At 42.9% G+C, this 18,168-nt stretch overlaps 1 protein-coding gene across 6 annotated transcripts in view; it reads left to right on the top strand.

Moving 5' to 3' along the window:
• Positions 1-17,660, top strand: part of TAFA2 (TAFA chemokine like family member 2) — a 250,654-nt gene extending 232,994 nt beyond the window's left edge. For 4 of the 6 annotated variants that reach the window (XM_056574030.1, XM_056574033.1, XM_056574031.1 and 1 more), the window contains one exon: positions 4,213-6,263. In XM_056574030.1, the coding sequence (XP_056430005.1) occupies positions 4,213-4,227 (15 nt within the window). In that variant the 3' untranslated portion in view covers positions 4,228-6,263. Of the gene's footprint in view, positions 1-4,212; positions 6,264-16,687 lie in introns of those variants that run through there. The other 2 variants (XM_056574034.1, XM_056574029.1) reach the window with 2 other exon arrangements.
• Positions 17,661-18,168: the final 508 nt, after the last annotated feature.

The following is an 18,168-nucleotide window of genomic DNA, read 5'->3' as shown; positions in this document are numbered from 1 at the left end:
CGGTGCTGCCATGCACTTTGGTACACACCGACAGGCTCAAGGACAGGCCACCTTATGTTACACAAAATTGTGCAGTGCTGGTACTGCCTTCTTCGCAAAGAAATTATGTCCTGGGACTCTCCACCTCGGCTCGGCATAAGCCATCAGTTCTCTGAAAGGTACAGAGTCCACCACTTTAAAAAAAAAGGGGGGGCGGGAATGCAGCACCAGCAACTTGGACAGGAGCACATTCAGCTTCTGTGCCGTTGGATGAGTGGGCGCATACTGTTGTCTCTTGGACATAGCTTTGCTGATGGATTGCTGGCAGAATGATTGACTTTAAGTAGAAGGAGCAGGAGCATCTCGAGCAACACAAGATGGGTATGACAGACAGCTCCCTTCGGCTGAGGTGGTGGAGCCTTGGCTGGCTGAAACAGGGAGCGGCGTGCAACTGGGTGATGCAGCAGGCTGGACTTCCGCACCGGAGCCACAGTTCTCCCAGGCCACTTTATGGTGACGCCGCATATGTTAACGCAGGGTCATGGTGCCAACATTTAGACCCTGGCCATGCTTCACCTGCTGCCGACACATCTTGCATGTGGCCAATGTTAACATCCTCCAGATGCTTGATGAAAAACTGCCGCACCGCTGAGTAGCTGATTTTCCCCCCAACAGTCCGCACTGATTGACTGCTACTGCCACCGACTCCAGGAACCCTTGTTCCACTACCTTCCGGGAAGGTAGGCTGCTGCGAAGCAGATGGTCTACCCCGGGCATGTTTGGCTCCAGACTTCCCACTTTTGCCACCATGCTGACTGCTAACCATGCAACCACCTTGCTGGCTCAGCTGCTGACTCACGGGAAGCCTGCAAGCCTCTTCTCCTGATGTTGATGAAGCCCCTTCTGCATCCGACTCCCAAGTGCGATCGGCTTCATCATCATCATCGAGTTGTGTTTCCATGTCACTGATGTCCTCCTCAGGTTCCTCAACACTGTCTGCTTCAGGAGCCTGAATGCTCGCAACACCACCTCCCATGCCATTCTCCTCATCACTACTTGCGCGCCTAGTGGAGCAAGCGGCTGATGTCTCCTCCACTTCTTGGCTGGGCAGTAGCTGCTGACTGTCCTCTAGTAGATCATCTTCACTAAATAGGAGAGCTCAACTTACAGCATACAATACTTCTGTGGGGGAGGGAACAGCATAGGACAGAGGCAATGGGATGACAGGGACTGCTCCAGGGCCATCCCAACTGAGGGTTGTGTCTAGGGAACCCCTCAACTATTGACTGGGGCTTTCAGATGTCACTTGTGATGAAGTGGATGACCGAATTAACCAATCGATGATGGCAGATGGGTTGTTGGTTGAGACACGACCACTAGTTGATAACAGAAGCTCAGGCCTCTCGCTGCGACTCCTGCTGCCACTTGACCCTAGTCTGCTGCAACCTTGGCCTGCGCCGAATTAATTTAGGCCTCTGCCACTCCTTTGTGCACGTTCTGGCACTTCTCTGTCTGGCATACTTAGTGCGTATATGAGGGGAGGACAATATGCTTCACTACGCTTAAGACAATATTTGTCTAGAACAGCAGCAGGTGTGTACTTTTGGCTGGCCTTTCACAGTAATTAGGCCTTTAAAACTTTAACAGGAACAAAATGGTACACCACCTAGATGTATGTACGTGATATACCCTTATGAGGGGAGGACAATACGCTCCACCAGGATTAAAACAGAATTTGTCTAGAACGGCAGCAGGTGTATACTTTGGGCTGGCCTTTCACAGTAACTAGGCCCTTAGAACTATAACAGGAAGAAAATCGTACACCCCCTACACTATGTACGCACAGGTTAAATTTAATATCGGACAATATGCTCCGCTAAGCAACCTGTATTAAGCGCTGATAGCAGGTGATTAACTGGCTGGCTACTATTAGTTTTTAAGTTGTTGTACACACCAGTGCTGCAGCACACAGATGCTGTGTAGTACACCCAAAATTGCACTCTCACTCAATCTCTCTCCCTTCCCTATCAGTGCTTCTAGGATGGATTTGGGCTTGAGGTGAATCGCTGCTGTAAAAATGCTTTTCTGTGCAACACACACTGCTCTCTGTCCCTCTCTCTCTCGGCAATAAAACGCTGAAGTGACTGGCCACAAGATGGCTGCCGATTATATAAGGCTATGACATCACAGGGGTGGCTGGATGCTGATAGGCTGCATGCTGTATGTGATTCAGGGTCATCCCGCCAAGCATGTTCCCGCCTTCCCAGAGTTCCTTTCCCCATGTGCTGACATGTGGAGCCACAATCTTAGATGCCCTGGAGCCTGGACCATACAAAATGGAGTTTAATGAAGCCATGTGATTGAATCGCAATGGTATTCGGATTTGTTGCAAAGCAAATTTTTCCTGAAATTCGTAACAAATTTGAATTCGTCAGATTCAATTCGCTCATCACTGTCTAAAAAAAATACACATTTTTACTCCTGGGCAAACTCAAGGGAGGACACTAAATAAATCCAAAAATGAGTGGTAGACAACCAAATCATAAATCACACCCTATCATCCATGTCAATGGATGATACTTTTCATTTGACAACGTTTGAATATGAATGAAAAATTACTAGATTGTCACTACTGTGCACGGAGAGACTGACGTGAATCCTACTAAAATAGTAATATTACGACTACTGTATTTTATTACAACAATGGTTTAGAGAACAGTTCTACACATACATTTACCAGATGATATAACTTATAAGAAGACACACAGCTCTTACCACTGAGAATTCTATATTCCCAACCATACTGACTTTAAAACACATCATAATTTCAACAGCCGGTGTGTTCCTCTGGGGAATCTTGATTGCTTGCCTGTGAATGGTGTTTCCATAATGATGATGAAAGTTAGCTCTGCTTTTGGTTACAAACTGGAAATTCTGAGAACAGAATAAAATAAAAAGCATTAAAGATATCTGGCAAATCTAGTTGAAATGTTCACCACAACAAGTGAGCATATGGTACACATAATAGGTTAGCACATCAAATGGGTTTACATTAAATATTCAAAAGGTATGCCTTTCCCAAGTGATGCAAAGTCATTTGGGTATTATACACCTGTCCTGCATATGGTAAGAGAAAGTGAGCATATTGCTATCTTGCTGTTTTGAAATCATAGCATAAAATTCATCTAAATTTTGTATACCAGTGTGTTTAATCCTGTACTTGTTAATGTACTAAAGTAATATTTACAGTTGTATAACAAAATAAAATATGTATATTTATAGTACTGCTAGATAATACTTGAAGTCCCAAATGGTTTTTTCTCATTAGTAAATAAATCATACCAGTTATATTTAGCTCATTACACGGAGTTAAGAGCCACAAGTTAACTACTACACAAGATGTAATAACTGACAATAAGATCTACGCAGTCACTTTGGCTGTGATGTGGGTCACGTGGCCAAGGAATTCCATTTTGCACTAAAGAGATTTTGCTTCCTGGTAAATGGGGTTTTCTTATGACCCACAGGTGGCCGCAACCATGACCTGACAGTCAGAACCCAAGAGTCACAAGAAATCCATCTTGGATTGGTTTCCAGCAAGTGTTAGGTTGCTGAACGTGACCCCATTCACTAACAGTAGCTGCCGAGCAGCATGATCCCTTCAGCCTTACACAGTGATCTCTGTCCATATGACCCGTGTCATGATCAAAGTCACTATGTAGTCCTAGCCTAATACTTTCCTTAAAAGGGTTATCAAGGAATAGAAAAACAGAGCTAATTAAAAAAGAACTACTCTCTGTCTGTCTCCAGTTTGGGTGTGGTTCTGCAGCTCAGTTCTATTAAAGTGAATAGAGCCAAGATGTAATACCACATACAACTTGGGGACAGATGTGGAGCTGTTATTGAAAGAAATTAGCTCGGTTTTTCTATTCCTGGATAACCTCTTTAGGCCAAATCTAAAGCTCCTAGGCTCCAAGAGTGAAAATACATTATCAGGTTAAGTTGCAGTTGCATTGTGGTTTCTGTATACACCACATCAGTTTTCATTAGTAAAGAAGAATTAGAATTAGTAGAAGAATTTAATTGCAATATTGGAAAATGCAATGCATCTGTAATGAACTGTAAAGTACACATCAACGACAACTTTATTTAAGACCTACATTATGTGCTACTTATAATATTGGTATCTTATGTTGTTCTTTTGTATTCCTGTATCTTTTTTCTTTTTTTTAGAGTGTTCTTCTATGATCCATATATACACATACAAGCCTGTCATATATGCAGACAAAGATACCAATTTCCTGGTGGCAGAGGGGAAGTAACAATAGAGTTTCTTTAAAAGTAAAACATAAACTTTATTAATTACAGAACCAAAAAATATACCCTATAAAGTCTTTCAAAATTCCACTACCCTGTCTTCCTATATCATCAGTAGGATCAAGTGCAGGCTATCTGTTCCTGTGTCCATGTAATATGGAATATAGAGTATCTTAACTGCACATCGCTGTGCTGGACTGTCTTATCCATTACTGTTGAATGTTGTCCTGCATCGTCCGCAGAAGGGGCTGCAAGGCTGAGCTGAAGTCTGCTGCTTTACTTTAAATCCAGAAGTGGATCCATGAGAAAGTAGAAGTAAAAACACTCCCCTATATTTTCCTTTACTTATGAATCCACAACTGGCTTTGGCTCAAAAATTTTTTTTTCAAAAATAACTGCCAAGTGGAAACGCAGCCTTTGGGTACGTTCATATACTGGTAACTAGCAGTGTTTTTCCTGCAGTGGGAAATCCACCGCAAGTTACGATACAATTCATTCGAACGGGTCCGCTGGCACTCTGCAAATCTGAATCTATTGTGGATTGTCGTAACTCACAGTGGATTTCCCACAGCAGGAACGCGCTGCTAGTTACCAGCATGTAAACGTACCCTAAAGCAGCTTATTCTTATTTACTGTTTTCTGTATAAGTGTTTCCGTTTCCCTTCAGTTGCAGTCAGTGGCTGCACTATTGTAAACTATAAAGATTGTGCTTGTGAGTCATTTATGTGGTGCGATTATAGGTCATTTGGTCAAAATAACATGTAACTAAAATTACAATGTGTAAATCCATCCTTGTTCGGTGAAGGAAAATTCCTAATAAACATGTGAATGTGGAAACAAGACTGTAGTGTTGTTCCTTTGAGGCATATGACATGATTGTGGTGCAATTATGTAATTGTGTAATAAGCACTAGATCTCATGAGAATGGTAATGCAGCTGAGAATACTAAAAGGCATTGTATGTGGCCTTTCAAAATAATATTTTCTTATTTACTCAGCAGACAAAAATATATATAATATCATGTTTAACAAGCTCTGTTAAAAATTGCTAAATATTAGATATAGAGAAGGTTTTTGTTGGTGTTTATATAAGCTTCAATTGAATCTAGTAAAAATTGGTTTGACCGGTAGAAGAATAAACAGATGAATTTCCCATAGGAGCTCAGTCTTCAGCACTTTCATCACCATTTTGCTTATTAAAATGAAGTATTGTTGTCAATGTGTGATGTTAACAATAGGTTTCATCATTATGAGATAATAAATATTACCAAGTAAAATAAAGAAAATAACTATTACAATTAAACAAGACTGCTCACACTAGCACCATGGTAATTGTTTTAACAGAACAGAGGCAATTATGATAAATATGTTTTTACTCCTAAAATTTCAGTTGAATTTCCGGTGTCAATATTTAAAAAGTAGTGCTGCAGACTCTGCTATTCTTGTCATCAAAAACACTAGAAACCTAAAGAAAAGATTGCCAGTGCCAATGTAAACAAAGCCTAAGTTCCCATTTTAATTTCTTGTGATAACCTTTATCCATTATTATACCTTCCAATCTTTATCTATTGTTATACCTAGCTAAGGAGGCAGTATGGAAGCACAGGTACAAGGAGAAAAACACCTTGGGGGAAATTTATCAAAGCATTTAGTAGATTTTTTTTGCTTAAAATTGTCGCAAAAAAGTCGCACGTGCGACTACTCTCTTTTTTCTGTGACTTTTTGATTGTGCAGTGTCCTAAGCAAAAATTAAAAATCTTGCTTACCAAAGCATATAGAAAGACAAGAAGCGCTCCATAGTGCATTAAAAGGGTAATACAGCTAAACCGATATTATCGGAAGCGCTTACCCGGTAGGTTGTGCTAAGTCACCCAGGCACAACACTGATAAAAGGTAATCAACAATGCAGCCAATCCCAACACCGTGACGGTGTAGCAAATGCACCCAAACCTCCAGACTCCACAGGGACTTAGGTCGGCGCAGAATGGATAAGGAACAATGTCAATATCTAGGCGATTTATTTAGGAATAACGCTTTTCGACGACAGGACAGGCGTCTTTTTCAAGTTCACAAAATGAAATGGTCACATAGATATATTTATACAAAAATAAAACACAAGACAATTAACTTACAACACGCGATTCCTCCAGACACGTCAAGCCGGAAGTGGTCATCAGGGTCACGGCGTGTCAGAGGAAATACAAAAGGAGCGGATCGGAATATATCATAATGACAGATATAAAGGTGTGTACATTAAAAAATCACAAGATGTATAAAAATACAATACATAAAAAACTATATAGCAGACAATAGAACCGAAAAATATATGTTATATTACATTTTCAATGGTCTCATTTAAACCATCAGGGTGGAGACATTTCAATTTAAATATCCAATAGGATTCCTTATTGACCAGTTTGCGGAAACAATCTCTCTGATCTTCAGGGATCTGATCAATAATGATAAGTTTTAATAATTCCGGATTATTATTGTGTTTTTGTGCAAAATGCCAGGAAATGCTATGCAATGGATATCCCTTCCTAATGTTAAAGTGGTGTGCGTCCATGCGGGACCGCACCGTCTAAACTGTGCGGCCCACATACTGTAATTGGCAAGGGCATTCTAGCAGATAAACCGCATAGTTTGTATCGCAGTTGTAATTGCGTTTAATCTGAAAAACTTCATTAGTATTGTTGGATTTAAAATTGGAGGATATTACAACACAAGCATCTGTTCTTACCACAGATGGTTATTAATAGTATGGACGTTTGGACTATATCTTTATTTTTTGTTATTATTTTATCTTTAAATTTGCTGGGAGCTAAATAATTGTGCAAGGACATTGGTTTCCTAAAAGTGATTCGGGGGCAATCAGGGACCAAGTCTTTCAGGATAGGATCGTTTTTCATAATCGTCCAATGTTTTTTAAGAGTTTTTCTTATGGAATCAGAAGCACAATTGAATGTGGTAAGAATGTTATGTTTGATTTTATTGTTTGTTTCATTTGTTGGAATTTTTTCTTTTCTTTTAGTGAGCTGATGTTGTTTTAAACTCTTGGTTCTATTGAACGCTTGTACCAAAATTTGTTTGGGGTAGTTTTTTTGTAAAATCTGTGATTGTGTTATAAAATCTGAATCATCCGTAAAGTTTTTGCGGATTCTGAAATATTGTCCGAATGGTACATTTCGGAGCCACTGAGGATAGTGACAACTGCGGTAATCTAAAAAACTGTTAACATCCACAGTTTAAAAAAAAAAAGCCTTAGTTTTAAATTGACCAGAATCTGATTTAAAAATTTCCAAATCTAAAAACTGGACGGATGTATCAGAAAAATTACTGTTGGTGATACAATTGCCGACATATCTGAAGGATTTCACCCAATTGATCCGTGAATTGGATCTTCTAAATATTCCAGAACATTGTTCTTTTTTAACTCTTGATGTTTCGGCACTCAAGCAGTTTTACATTTTTTTAAAACAAGAAGAATTTTTTAGTAAGGAACAAACTGATTTTATTATTGAGGCTATCCAATTCATTTTGGATCATAATTCTTTTGATTTTTACAATCAAGTTTATCGCCAGATCAAGGGCTGCAATGGGGACTCGATTCACCCCAAGTTACGCAAACCTTTTCATGGGGCGTTTCGAGTCCCAATACATCGCGCAGCCCGATCTTCCTTTTTTTTTAAACACATTTATTATTATAGGCGTTATATAGATGATCTTTTTATTCTTTGGACTGGATCGCACGCAGAGGCTCTTAATTTTGTATCGTGTCTTAATAATAACACCTGGGGACTTAATTTTATACCCCATTTTTCTGATACATCCGTCCAGTTTTTAGATTTGGAATTTTTTTGGACTTTTTATAAAACTGTGGATGTTAACAGTTTTTTAGATTACCGCAGTTGTCACTATCCTCAGTGGCTCTGAAATGTACCATTCGGATAATATCTCAGAATCTGCAAAAACTGTACGGATGATTCAGATTTTATAACACAATCACAGATTTTACAAAAAAGATTTTTAGAAAAAAACTACCCCAAACTAATTTTTGGTACAAGCGTTCAATAGAACCAAGAGTTTAAAACAACATCAGCTCACTAAAATAAAAGAAAAAATTCCAACAAATGAAACAAACAATAAAATCAAACATTACTTTCTTACCACATTCAATTGTGCTTCTGATTCCATAAGAAAAATTCTTAAAAAACATTGGCCGATTATAAAAGACTTGGTCCCTGATTGCCCCCGGATCACTTTTAGGAAACCAATGTCCTTGCACAATTATTTAGCTCCCAGCAGATTTAAAGATAAAATAATAACAAAAAATAAAGATATAGTCCAAATGTCCATACCATTAATAACCATCTGTGGTAAGAACAGATGCTTGTGTTATAATATCCTCCAATTTTAAATCCAACATTACTAATGAAGTTTTTCAGATTAAACGCAATTACAACTGCGATACGAACTATGAGCTTTATCTGCTAGAATGCCCGTGCCAATTACAGTATGTGGGCCGCACCGTTCAGACGGTGTGGTCCTGCATGAACGCACACCGCTTTAACATTAGGAAGGGATATCCATTGCATAGCGTTTCCCGGCATTTTGCACAAAAACACAATAATAATCCGGAATTATTAAAACTTATCATTATTGATCAGATCCCTGAAGATCAGAGAGATCGTTTCCACAAACTGATCAATAAGGAATAAGGATCAACATATATTTTTCGGTTCTATTGTCTGCTATATGGTTTTTTATGTATTGTATTTTTATACATCTTGTGATTTTTTAATGTACACACCTTTATATCTGTCATTATGATATATTCCGATCCGCTCCTTTTGTACTTCCTCTGACACGCCATGACCCTGATGACCACTTCCGGCTCGACGTGTCTGGAGGAATTGCGTGTTGTAAGTTAATTGTCTTGTGTTTTATTTTTGTATAAATATATCTATGTGATCATTTGATTTAGTGAACTTGAAAAAGACGCCTGTCCTGGCTTCGAAACGCGTTGTTCCTAAATAAATCGCCTAGCTATTGACATTGTTCCTTATCTATTCTGCGCCGACCTAAGTCCCTGTGGAGTCTGGAGGTTTCGCTGCGCTTACCAAAGCAAAAAGTGATTTTTGACTTGCAGTGGTCAGAGATTTATCAAGTGCGAAAGTCATAAAAAAGTTGCATCACATGAAAAAACCTACTAAATATACTCCAGCTCAGACATGGAGCAGAAAAAGCCACTACCAAAGCAAAAAAAGAAAAATTGCTTAAGTGAAAGAAATTTATCAACAGGAAAAAAAAATAACTAAAAAAAGCAATACATAAGCAAACTGTTACGCCGAGCGCTCCGGGTCCCCGCTCCTCCCCGGAGCGCTCGCTACACTCTCCTCACTGCAGCGCTCCGGTCAGTTCCACTGACCCGGGGCGCTGCGATACCGCCTCCAGCCGGGATGCGATTCGCGATGCGGGTAGCGCCCGCTCGCGATGCGCACCCCGGCTCCCGTACCTGACTCGCTCTCCGTCAGTCCTGTCCCGGCGCGCGCGGCCCCGCTCCCTAGGGCGCGCGCGCGCCGGGTCTTTGCGATTTAAAGGGCCACTGCGCCGCTGATTGGCGCAGTGGTTCCAATTAGTGTTAACACCTGTGCACTTCCCTATATCACCTCACTTCCCCTTCACTCCCTCGCCGGATCTTGTTGCCATCGTGCCAGTGAAAGCGTTTCCTTGTGTGTTCCTAGCCTGTGTTCCAGACCTCCTGCCGTTGCCCCTGACTACGATCCTTGCTGCCTGCCCCGACCTTCTGCTACGTCCGACCTTGCTTCTGTCTACTCCCTTGTACCGCGCCTATCTTCAGCAGCCAGAGAGGTTGAGCCGTTGCTAGTGGATACGACCTGGTCACTACCGCCGCAGCAAGACCATCCCGCTTTGCGGCGGGCTCTGGTGAAAACCAGTAGTGACTTAGAACCGATCCACTAGCACGGTCCACGCCAATCCCTCTCTGGCACAGAGGATCCACTACCTGCCAGCCGGCATCGTGACAGTAGATCCGGCCATGGATCCCGCTGAAGTTCCTCTGCCAGTTGTCGCTGACCTCACCACGGTGGTCGCCCAGCAGTCACAACAGATAGCGCAACAAGGCCAACAGCTGTCTCAACTGACTGTTATGCTACAACAGTTACTACCACAGCTCCAGCAATCATCTCCTCCGCCAGCTCCTGCACCTCCTCCGCAGCGAGTGGCCGCTTCTGGACTACGACTATCCTTGCCGGATAAATTTGATGGGGACTCTAAGTTTTGCCGTGGCTTTCTTTCCCAATGTTCATTGCACTTGGAGATGATGTCGGACCAGTTCCCCACTGAAAGGTCTAAGGTGGCTTTCGTAGTCAGCCTTCTGTCTGGAAAAGCCCTGTCTTGGGCCACACCGCTCTGGGACCGCAATGACCCCGTCACTGCCTCTGTACACTCCTTCTTCTCGGAAATTCGAAGTGTCTTTGAGGAACCTGCCCGAGCCTCTTCTGCTGAGACTGCCCTGTTGAACCTGGTCCAGGGTAATTCTTCCGTTGGCGAGTATGCCGTACAATTCCGTACTCTTGCTTCAGAATTATCCTGGAATAATGAGGCACTCTGCGCGACCTTTAAAAAAGGCCTATCCAGCAACATTAAAGATGTTCTGGCCGCACGAGAAATCCCTGCTAATCTACATGAACTCATTCACCTAGCCACTCGCATTGACATGCGTTTTTCCGAAAGGCGTCAGGAGCTCCGCCAGGATATGGACTCTGTTCGCACGAGGCGTTTCTTCTCCCCGGCTCCTCTCTCCTCTGGTCCCCTGCAATCTGTTCCTGTGCCTCCCGCCGTGGAGGCTATGCAGGTCGACCGGTCTCGCCTGACACCTCAAGAGAGGACACGACGCCGCATGGAGATTCTCTGCCTGTACTGTGCTAGTACCGAACACTTCCTGAAGGATTGTCCTATCCGTCCTCCCCGCCTGGAAAGACGTACGCTGACTCCGCACAAAGGTGAGACAGTCCTTGATGTCTACTCTGCTTCTCCACGTCTTACTGTGCCTGTGCGGATGTCTGCCTCTGCCTTCTCCTTCTCTGCTGTGGCCTTCTTGGACTCCGGATCTGCAGGAAATTTTATTTTGGCCTCTCTCGTCAACAGGTTCAACATCCCGGTGACCAGTCTCGCCAGACCCCTCTACATCAATTGTGTAAACAATGAAAGATTGGACTGTACCATACGTTTCCGCACGGAGCCCCTTCTAATGTGCATCGGATCTCATCACGAGAGGATTGAACTTTTGGTCCTCCCCAATTGCACTTCTGAAATTCTCCTTGGACTTCCCTGGCTTCAACTCCATTCCCCAACCCTGGATTGGTCCACTGGGGAGATCAGGAGTTGGGGGCCCTCTTGTTCCAAGGACTGCCTAAAACCGGTTCCCAGTAACCCTTGCCGTGACTCTGTGGTTCCTCCTGTAACCAGTCTCCCTAAGGCCTATATGGACTTTGCGGACGTTTTTTGCAAAAAACAAGCTGAGACTCTACCTCCTCACAGGCCTTATGATTGTCCTATTGACCTCCTCCCGGGCACTACTCCACCCCGGGGCAGAATCTATCCTCTGTCCGTCCCAGAGACTCTTGCCATGTCTGAATACGTCCAGGAAAATTTAAAAAAGGGCTTTATCCGTAAATCCTCCTCTCCTGCCGGAGCCGGATTTTTCTTTGTGTCCAAAAAAGATGGCTCTCTACGTCCTTGCATTGACTACCGCGGTCTTAATAAAATCACGGTTAAGAACCGCTACCCCCTACCCCTCATCTCTGAACTCTTTGATCGCCTCCAAGGTGCCCACATCTTTACCAAACTGGACTTAAGAGGTGCTTATAATCTCATCCGCATCAGAGAGGGGGATGAATGGAAAACGGCATTTAACACCAGAGATGGACACTTTGAGTATCTGGTCATGCCCTTTGGCCTGTGCAACGCCCCTGCCGTCTTCCAAGACTTTGTTAATGAAATTTTTCGTGATCTCCTATACTCCTGTGTTGTTGTATATCTGGACGATATCCTGATTTTTTCTGCCAATCTAGAAGAACACCGCCAGCATGTCCGTATGGTTCTTCAGAGACTTCGTGACAATCAACTCTATGCCAAAATAGAGAAATGTCTGTTTGAATGCCAATCTCTTCCTTTCCTAGGATACTTGGTCTCTGGCCAGGGACTACAAATGGATCCAGACAAACTCTCTGCCGTCTTAGATTGGCCACGCCCCTCCGGACTCCGTGCCATCCAACGTTTTTTGGGGTTCGCCAATTATTACAGGCAATTTATTCCACATTTTTCTACCGTTGTGGCTCCTATTGTGGCTTTAACCAAAAAAAATGCCGATCCCAAGTCTTGGCCTCCTCAAGCGGAAGACGCCTTTAAACGGCTCAAGTCTGCCTTTTCTTCGGCTCCCGTGCTCTCCAGACCTGACCCATCTAAACCCTTCCTATTGGAGGTTGATGCCTCCTCAGTGGGAGCTGGAGCTGTCCTTCTACAAAAAAACTCTTCCGGGCATGCTGTTACTTGTGGTTTTTTTTCTAGGACCTTCTCTCCGGCGGAGAGGAACTACTCCATCGGGGATCGAGAGCTTCTAGCCATTAAATTAGCACTTGAGGAATGGAGGCATCTGCTGGAGGGATCAAGATTTCCAGTTATTATTTACACCGATCACAAGAACCTCTCCTACCTCCAGTCTGCCCAACGGCTGAATCCTCGTCAGGCCAGGTGGTCTCTGTTCTTTGCCCGATTTAATTTTGAAATTCACTTTCGGCCTGCCGATAAGAACATTAGGGCCGATGCTCTCTCTCGTTCCTCAGATGCTTCTGAAGTTGAACTCTCTCCTCAACACATCATTCCTCCTGACTGCCTGATTTCCACTTCTCCAGCCTCCATCAGGCAAACTCCTCCAGGAAAGACCTTTGTTTCTCCACGCCAACGCCTCGGAATCCTCAAATGGGGTCACTCCTCCCATCTCGCAGGTCATGCGGGCATCAAGAAATCTGTGCAACTCATCTCTCGCTTCTATTGGTGGCCGACTCTAGAGACTGATGTGGTGGACTTTGTGCGAGCCTGCACTATCTGTGCCCGGGATAAGACTCCTCGCCAGAAGCCCGCTGGTTTTCTTCATCCTCTGCCTGTCCCCGAACAGCCTTGGTCTCTGATTGGTATGGATTTTATTACTGACTTACCCCCATCCCATGGCAACACTGTTATTTGGGTGGTCGTTGATCGATTCTCCAAAATGGCACATTTCATCCCTCTTCCTGGTCTTCCTTCAGCGCCTCAGTTGGCTAAACAATTTTTTGTACACATTTTTCGTCTTCACGGGTTGCCTACGCAGATCGTCTCGGATAGAGGCGTCCAATTCGTGTCTAAATTCTGGAGGGCTCTCTGTAAACAACTCAAGATTAAATTAAATTTTTCTTCTGCATACCATCCTCAATCCAATGGACAAGTAGAAAGAATTAACCAGATCTTGGGTGATTATTTACGACATTTTGTTTCCTCCCGCCAGGATGACTGGGCAGATCTTCTACCTTGGGCCGAATTCTCGTATAATTTCAGAGTCTCTGAATCTTCCTCCAAATCCCCATTTTTCGTGGTGTACGGCCGTCACCCTCTTCCTCCCCTCCCTACCCCCTTGCCCTCTGGTCTGCCCGCTGTGGATGAAATTTCTCGTGATCTTTCCATCATATGGAGAGAGACCCAAAATTCTCTCTTACAGGCTTCTTCACGCATGAAGAAATTCGCGGATAAGAAAAGAAGAGCTCCTCCCATTTTTTCCCCTGGAGACAAGGTATGGCTCTCCGCTAAATATGTCCGCTTCCGTGTCCCTAGCTATAAGTTGGGACCACGCTATCTTGGTCCTTTCAAAATTTTGCGCCAGATTAATCCTGTCTCTTACAAACTTCTTCTTCCTCCTTCTCTTCGTATTCCTAATGCCTTTCACGTTTCTCTTCTTAAACCACTTATCATTAACCGTTTCTCTCCCAAATCTGTTCCTCCCACTCCTGTCTCCGGCTCCTCGGACATCTTCTCCGTCAAAGAGATTTTAGCATCAAAAAAGGTCAGAGGGAAAACCTTCTTTTTAGTGGATTGGGAGGGTTGTGGTCCAGAAGAGAGGTCCTGGGAACCTGAGGACAATATCCTGGACAAAAGTCTGGTCCTCAGGTTCTCAGGCTCCAAGAAGAGGGGGAGACCCAAGGGGGGGGGTACTGTTACGCCGAGCGCTCCGGGTCCCCGCTCCTCCCCGGAGCGCTCGCTACACTCTCCTCACTGCAGCGCTCCGGTCAGTTCCACTGACCCGGGGCGCTGCGATACCGCCTCCAGCCGGGATGCGATTCGCGATGCGGGTAGCGCCCGCTCGCGATGCGCACCCCGGCTCCCGTACCTGACTCGCTCTCCGTCAGTCCTGTCCCGGCGCGCGCGGCCCCGCTCCCTAGGGCGCGCGCGCGCCGGGTCTTTGCGATTTAAAGGGCCACTGCGCCGCTGATTGGCGCAGTGGTTCCAATTAGTGTTAACACCTGTGCACTTCCCTATATCACCTCACTTCCCCTTCACTCCCTCGCCGGATCTTGTTGCCATCGTGCCAGTGAAAGCGTTTCCTTGTGTGTTCCTAGCCTGTGTTCCAGACCTCCTGCCGTTGCCCCTGACTACGATCCTTGCTGCCTGCCCCGACCTTCTGCTACGTCCGACCTTGCTTCTGTCTACTCCCTTGTACCGCGCCTATCTTCAGCAGCCAGAGAGGTTGAGCCGTTGCTAGTGGATACGACCTGGTCACTACCGCCGCAGCAAGACCATCCCGCTTTGCGGCGGGCTCTGGTGAAAACCAGTAGTGACTTAGAACCGATCCACTAGCACGGTCCACGCCAATCCCTCTCTGGCACAGAGGATCCACTACCTGCCAGCCGGCATCGTGACACAAACGTTGATAAATATCCCCCCTTATTTTTCTTAATATTGTAAGGCTCAACTATTACTGTCACTTTAAGTGCATATTGGTTACGGACTAGCAGAGGTACATAGCTTGATGATTTCTACCACACATTGGGGAGATTTATGAAAACTTGTCCAGAGGAAAAGTTGCTGAGTTGCCAATAGCAACCAGATTGCTTCTTTCATTTTTCAGAAGCCTTTTGAAAAATTAAAGAAGCAATCTGATTGGTTGCTATGGGCAACTCAGCAACTTTTCTTCTGGACAGGTTTTTTTTTTTATAAATCTCCCCCATTGATTTGAACAGGTGAAGAGAAGAACAGTTGCAGATGCTTGGCCTTTGGGCCAGGTTGTCTCACACCTTATATGCCACAATAGAGCTAAGTGAAACTATCCCCTATCACAGAATGCCCTGCCACTTGTTAGTACCCTTTTCCAGAACCACGGTGATCAGTCTTTTCAGCGTGCAAGTAGCAAACACTTTTATTTCCTTTTCCGTACAATTACACACAATTTATCAATGCTCACGCCATAAACCTTGTGTAAAAAAAAGTCACCTTGTGCGAATCAGCTGCTAATTTTGGAGCAAAATACTGAATTTTGAGGCTTGCACAAATTTTTTTTTTTTTACTTTTTATACCAACTTTCTGGCGTTAAGAAGATAAGTTTCCCCCTATCCCTTCTTGCTCAGCTGACAGTACATGCTCTTTCCCAACCTCAGTCTCTAATGGCTTTTGAACATGTGAGCAAGCAGTCCTATTTTTAAACTTTTTAGAGTCTTCGCGATGTTACTTACAGTATGGAACCACTGGCTCCTTTTCAAATTGACAGAAAATAATGAAACAGAAACATTTTGGACACACATTTTGTAAAGAAACCTATGTATTTACTAAACAGGTAAGGACTCTTTCACATTGCCGTTGGCTGCATGCACTATTTTTTGATCACCTGATCCCATTTTAGTCAATCCCTCGGGACCCAGTGATGACCTGATGGAGTCAGTTGTGCTCTCATATGTTTGGAGGCTGTTTGGCACAAAAAAAGAGCTGAATGGACTGACCCAGGACGAGACGAAGAACAACAGCAATGTAAACTTAGTGTAAGTCACAAGGATCTTTATGCTGTTGAAATTTATATATCCAACAAAAACAGAAAAAAACATGGAAAAAAGAGCATGACATTCAGAAATGCAATTCAACTAACAGAAATGGTGACGGCTGCCCTGCTCCTTCTAGCTTTGCACTCGGTATTACACAGTTTTGATTGGAATAGAGTTCTTTAACACAAGAATCTGATCCTCATATAGTGCAAACTATATCTATTACATCACTGTAAAATAGTAAGTCCAAAAAAATAAATACATTAAACTAATACTAAGTCTAATTCTTCTATTTTCTTCTTCTATTAGGTTACTCGATAGCTGTAATTCAATGCAGAGATGAAGGCTTACTGAGAGAACACATAAGGAGGAAGTCTATAAACATTCTATAATGCAAAGCCATTGTGAAGAAAATGCCCAACAGAACTTGATCCAATTGTCATATAAAAAAACAACAAGAGCACAATCTTTCCCAAAGTCTTGGACTCTTCTGGGAACACTAGAACTGTTGAGTGCATGACTACTGTAGCTCAACGTGGAAACAAGTAGTGATATCCTGTCCATATATTATTTCAGACCCAACACGTTGCAGTATGAAGAAGCTTGATCAAGCATATTTTATAACCAGCGCCCTACTGTACTGATAATAAGACTGAATATGCCGGTTAGACCTTTTTTCAGCATGTCGTACATTTAACGTTTACTTATTTGTAATGTTTGCCTCCATAATTGGGTCCATTAAAAGGTTCAATATTTTTGAATAATAAGTGAGTTCTTCATCATTTTTTATGGGCCCCAAAACTTGCGTTGTAGCAATGCTGGCTTTGTAAAATTTACACAAGTACATTTGTGCAGAACTGTTCATGGTTTACCTTATTAACTGCATATGAATAAGATAAAGCATAAAAATAATGACCTTCTAAAATTGTGACATTATCCATATGCATTTGTTTTATTTGCCTTATTTTATACATCTCTGTACTTTTTAATTTGATTTTGTTTTAATCAGCAAGAAGTAATTTAATTAAGATAGACTGTATTTATGACAGTATTTTATACCTATAATTTGGACAGCTTGCAGGTATAGAGTGATTGTGTCAATTTTTAAGATACTGTAAGTTATTGGTTTAAATCTGAAGCTACAAGTCACTATTTTATTGATGTCTTAACTGTCATTTTATGTCATTGTATCACTTTTATTGTTAAACATTGACTTCATAAAGCCTTAAAAGTGACTTTTGCTTTTGTTAGGCGTTTGGCTATATTGAGATCAAGTACGAATTTGAGAATAATCTAATATATATATATATATATATATATATATATATATATATATATATATATATATATGAAAATGGCTTGTAAACAAGGCTAATCACAATGCTAAATACAGGAATGATTGTGTGTAACATTCCTAAAAGATTTGCAAACTTGTTTTGAAATGTAATATTAGAAAATGTAATGTATTTTGCTGAAATAACTAGGTTAGGCTAATTCATGCAGTGCCGATTTGGGCTATGTTCACACATTGTTTTCTGAACCTTAGGGTCTATCCACATGGCAGAATTTCCGCATGCAGAATTCCGCACATATTCTGCATGCAGATTACACCTCAAATTAAAGCTCAATAGACTTCTATGGGATTCTGCACACCCATTCACACTTCTGAAATTCGGCATGCGGATTCTGCACGGATTCCACACCTATTCCACACCAATTGCGCACAAAATCCACACATGCCAGAAACCACCCAAATGAATGCGGAAGCGGAATTGGTGTGGATGTGCGGA

Source organism: Hyla sarda, chromosome 4 (assembly GCF_029499605.1).
Source record: "Hyla sarda isolate aHylSar1 chromosome 4, aHylSar1.hap1, whole genome shotgun sequence".
NCBI classification, from domain to species: Eukaryota; Metazoa; Chordata; class Amphibia; order Anura; family Hylidae; genus Hyla; species Hyla sarda.
The sequence above is the reverse complement of the archived record's forward strand: the minus strand, read 5'-3'. Positions and strand labels throughout refer to the sequence as shown.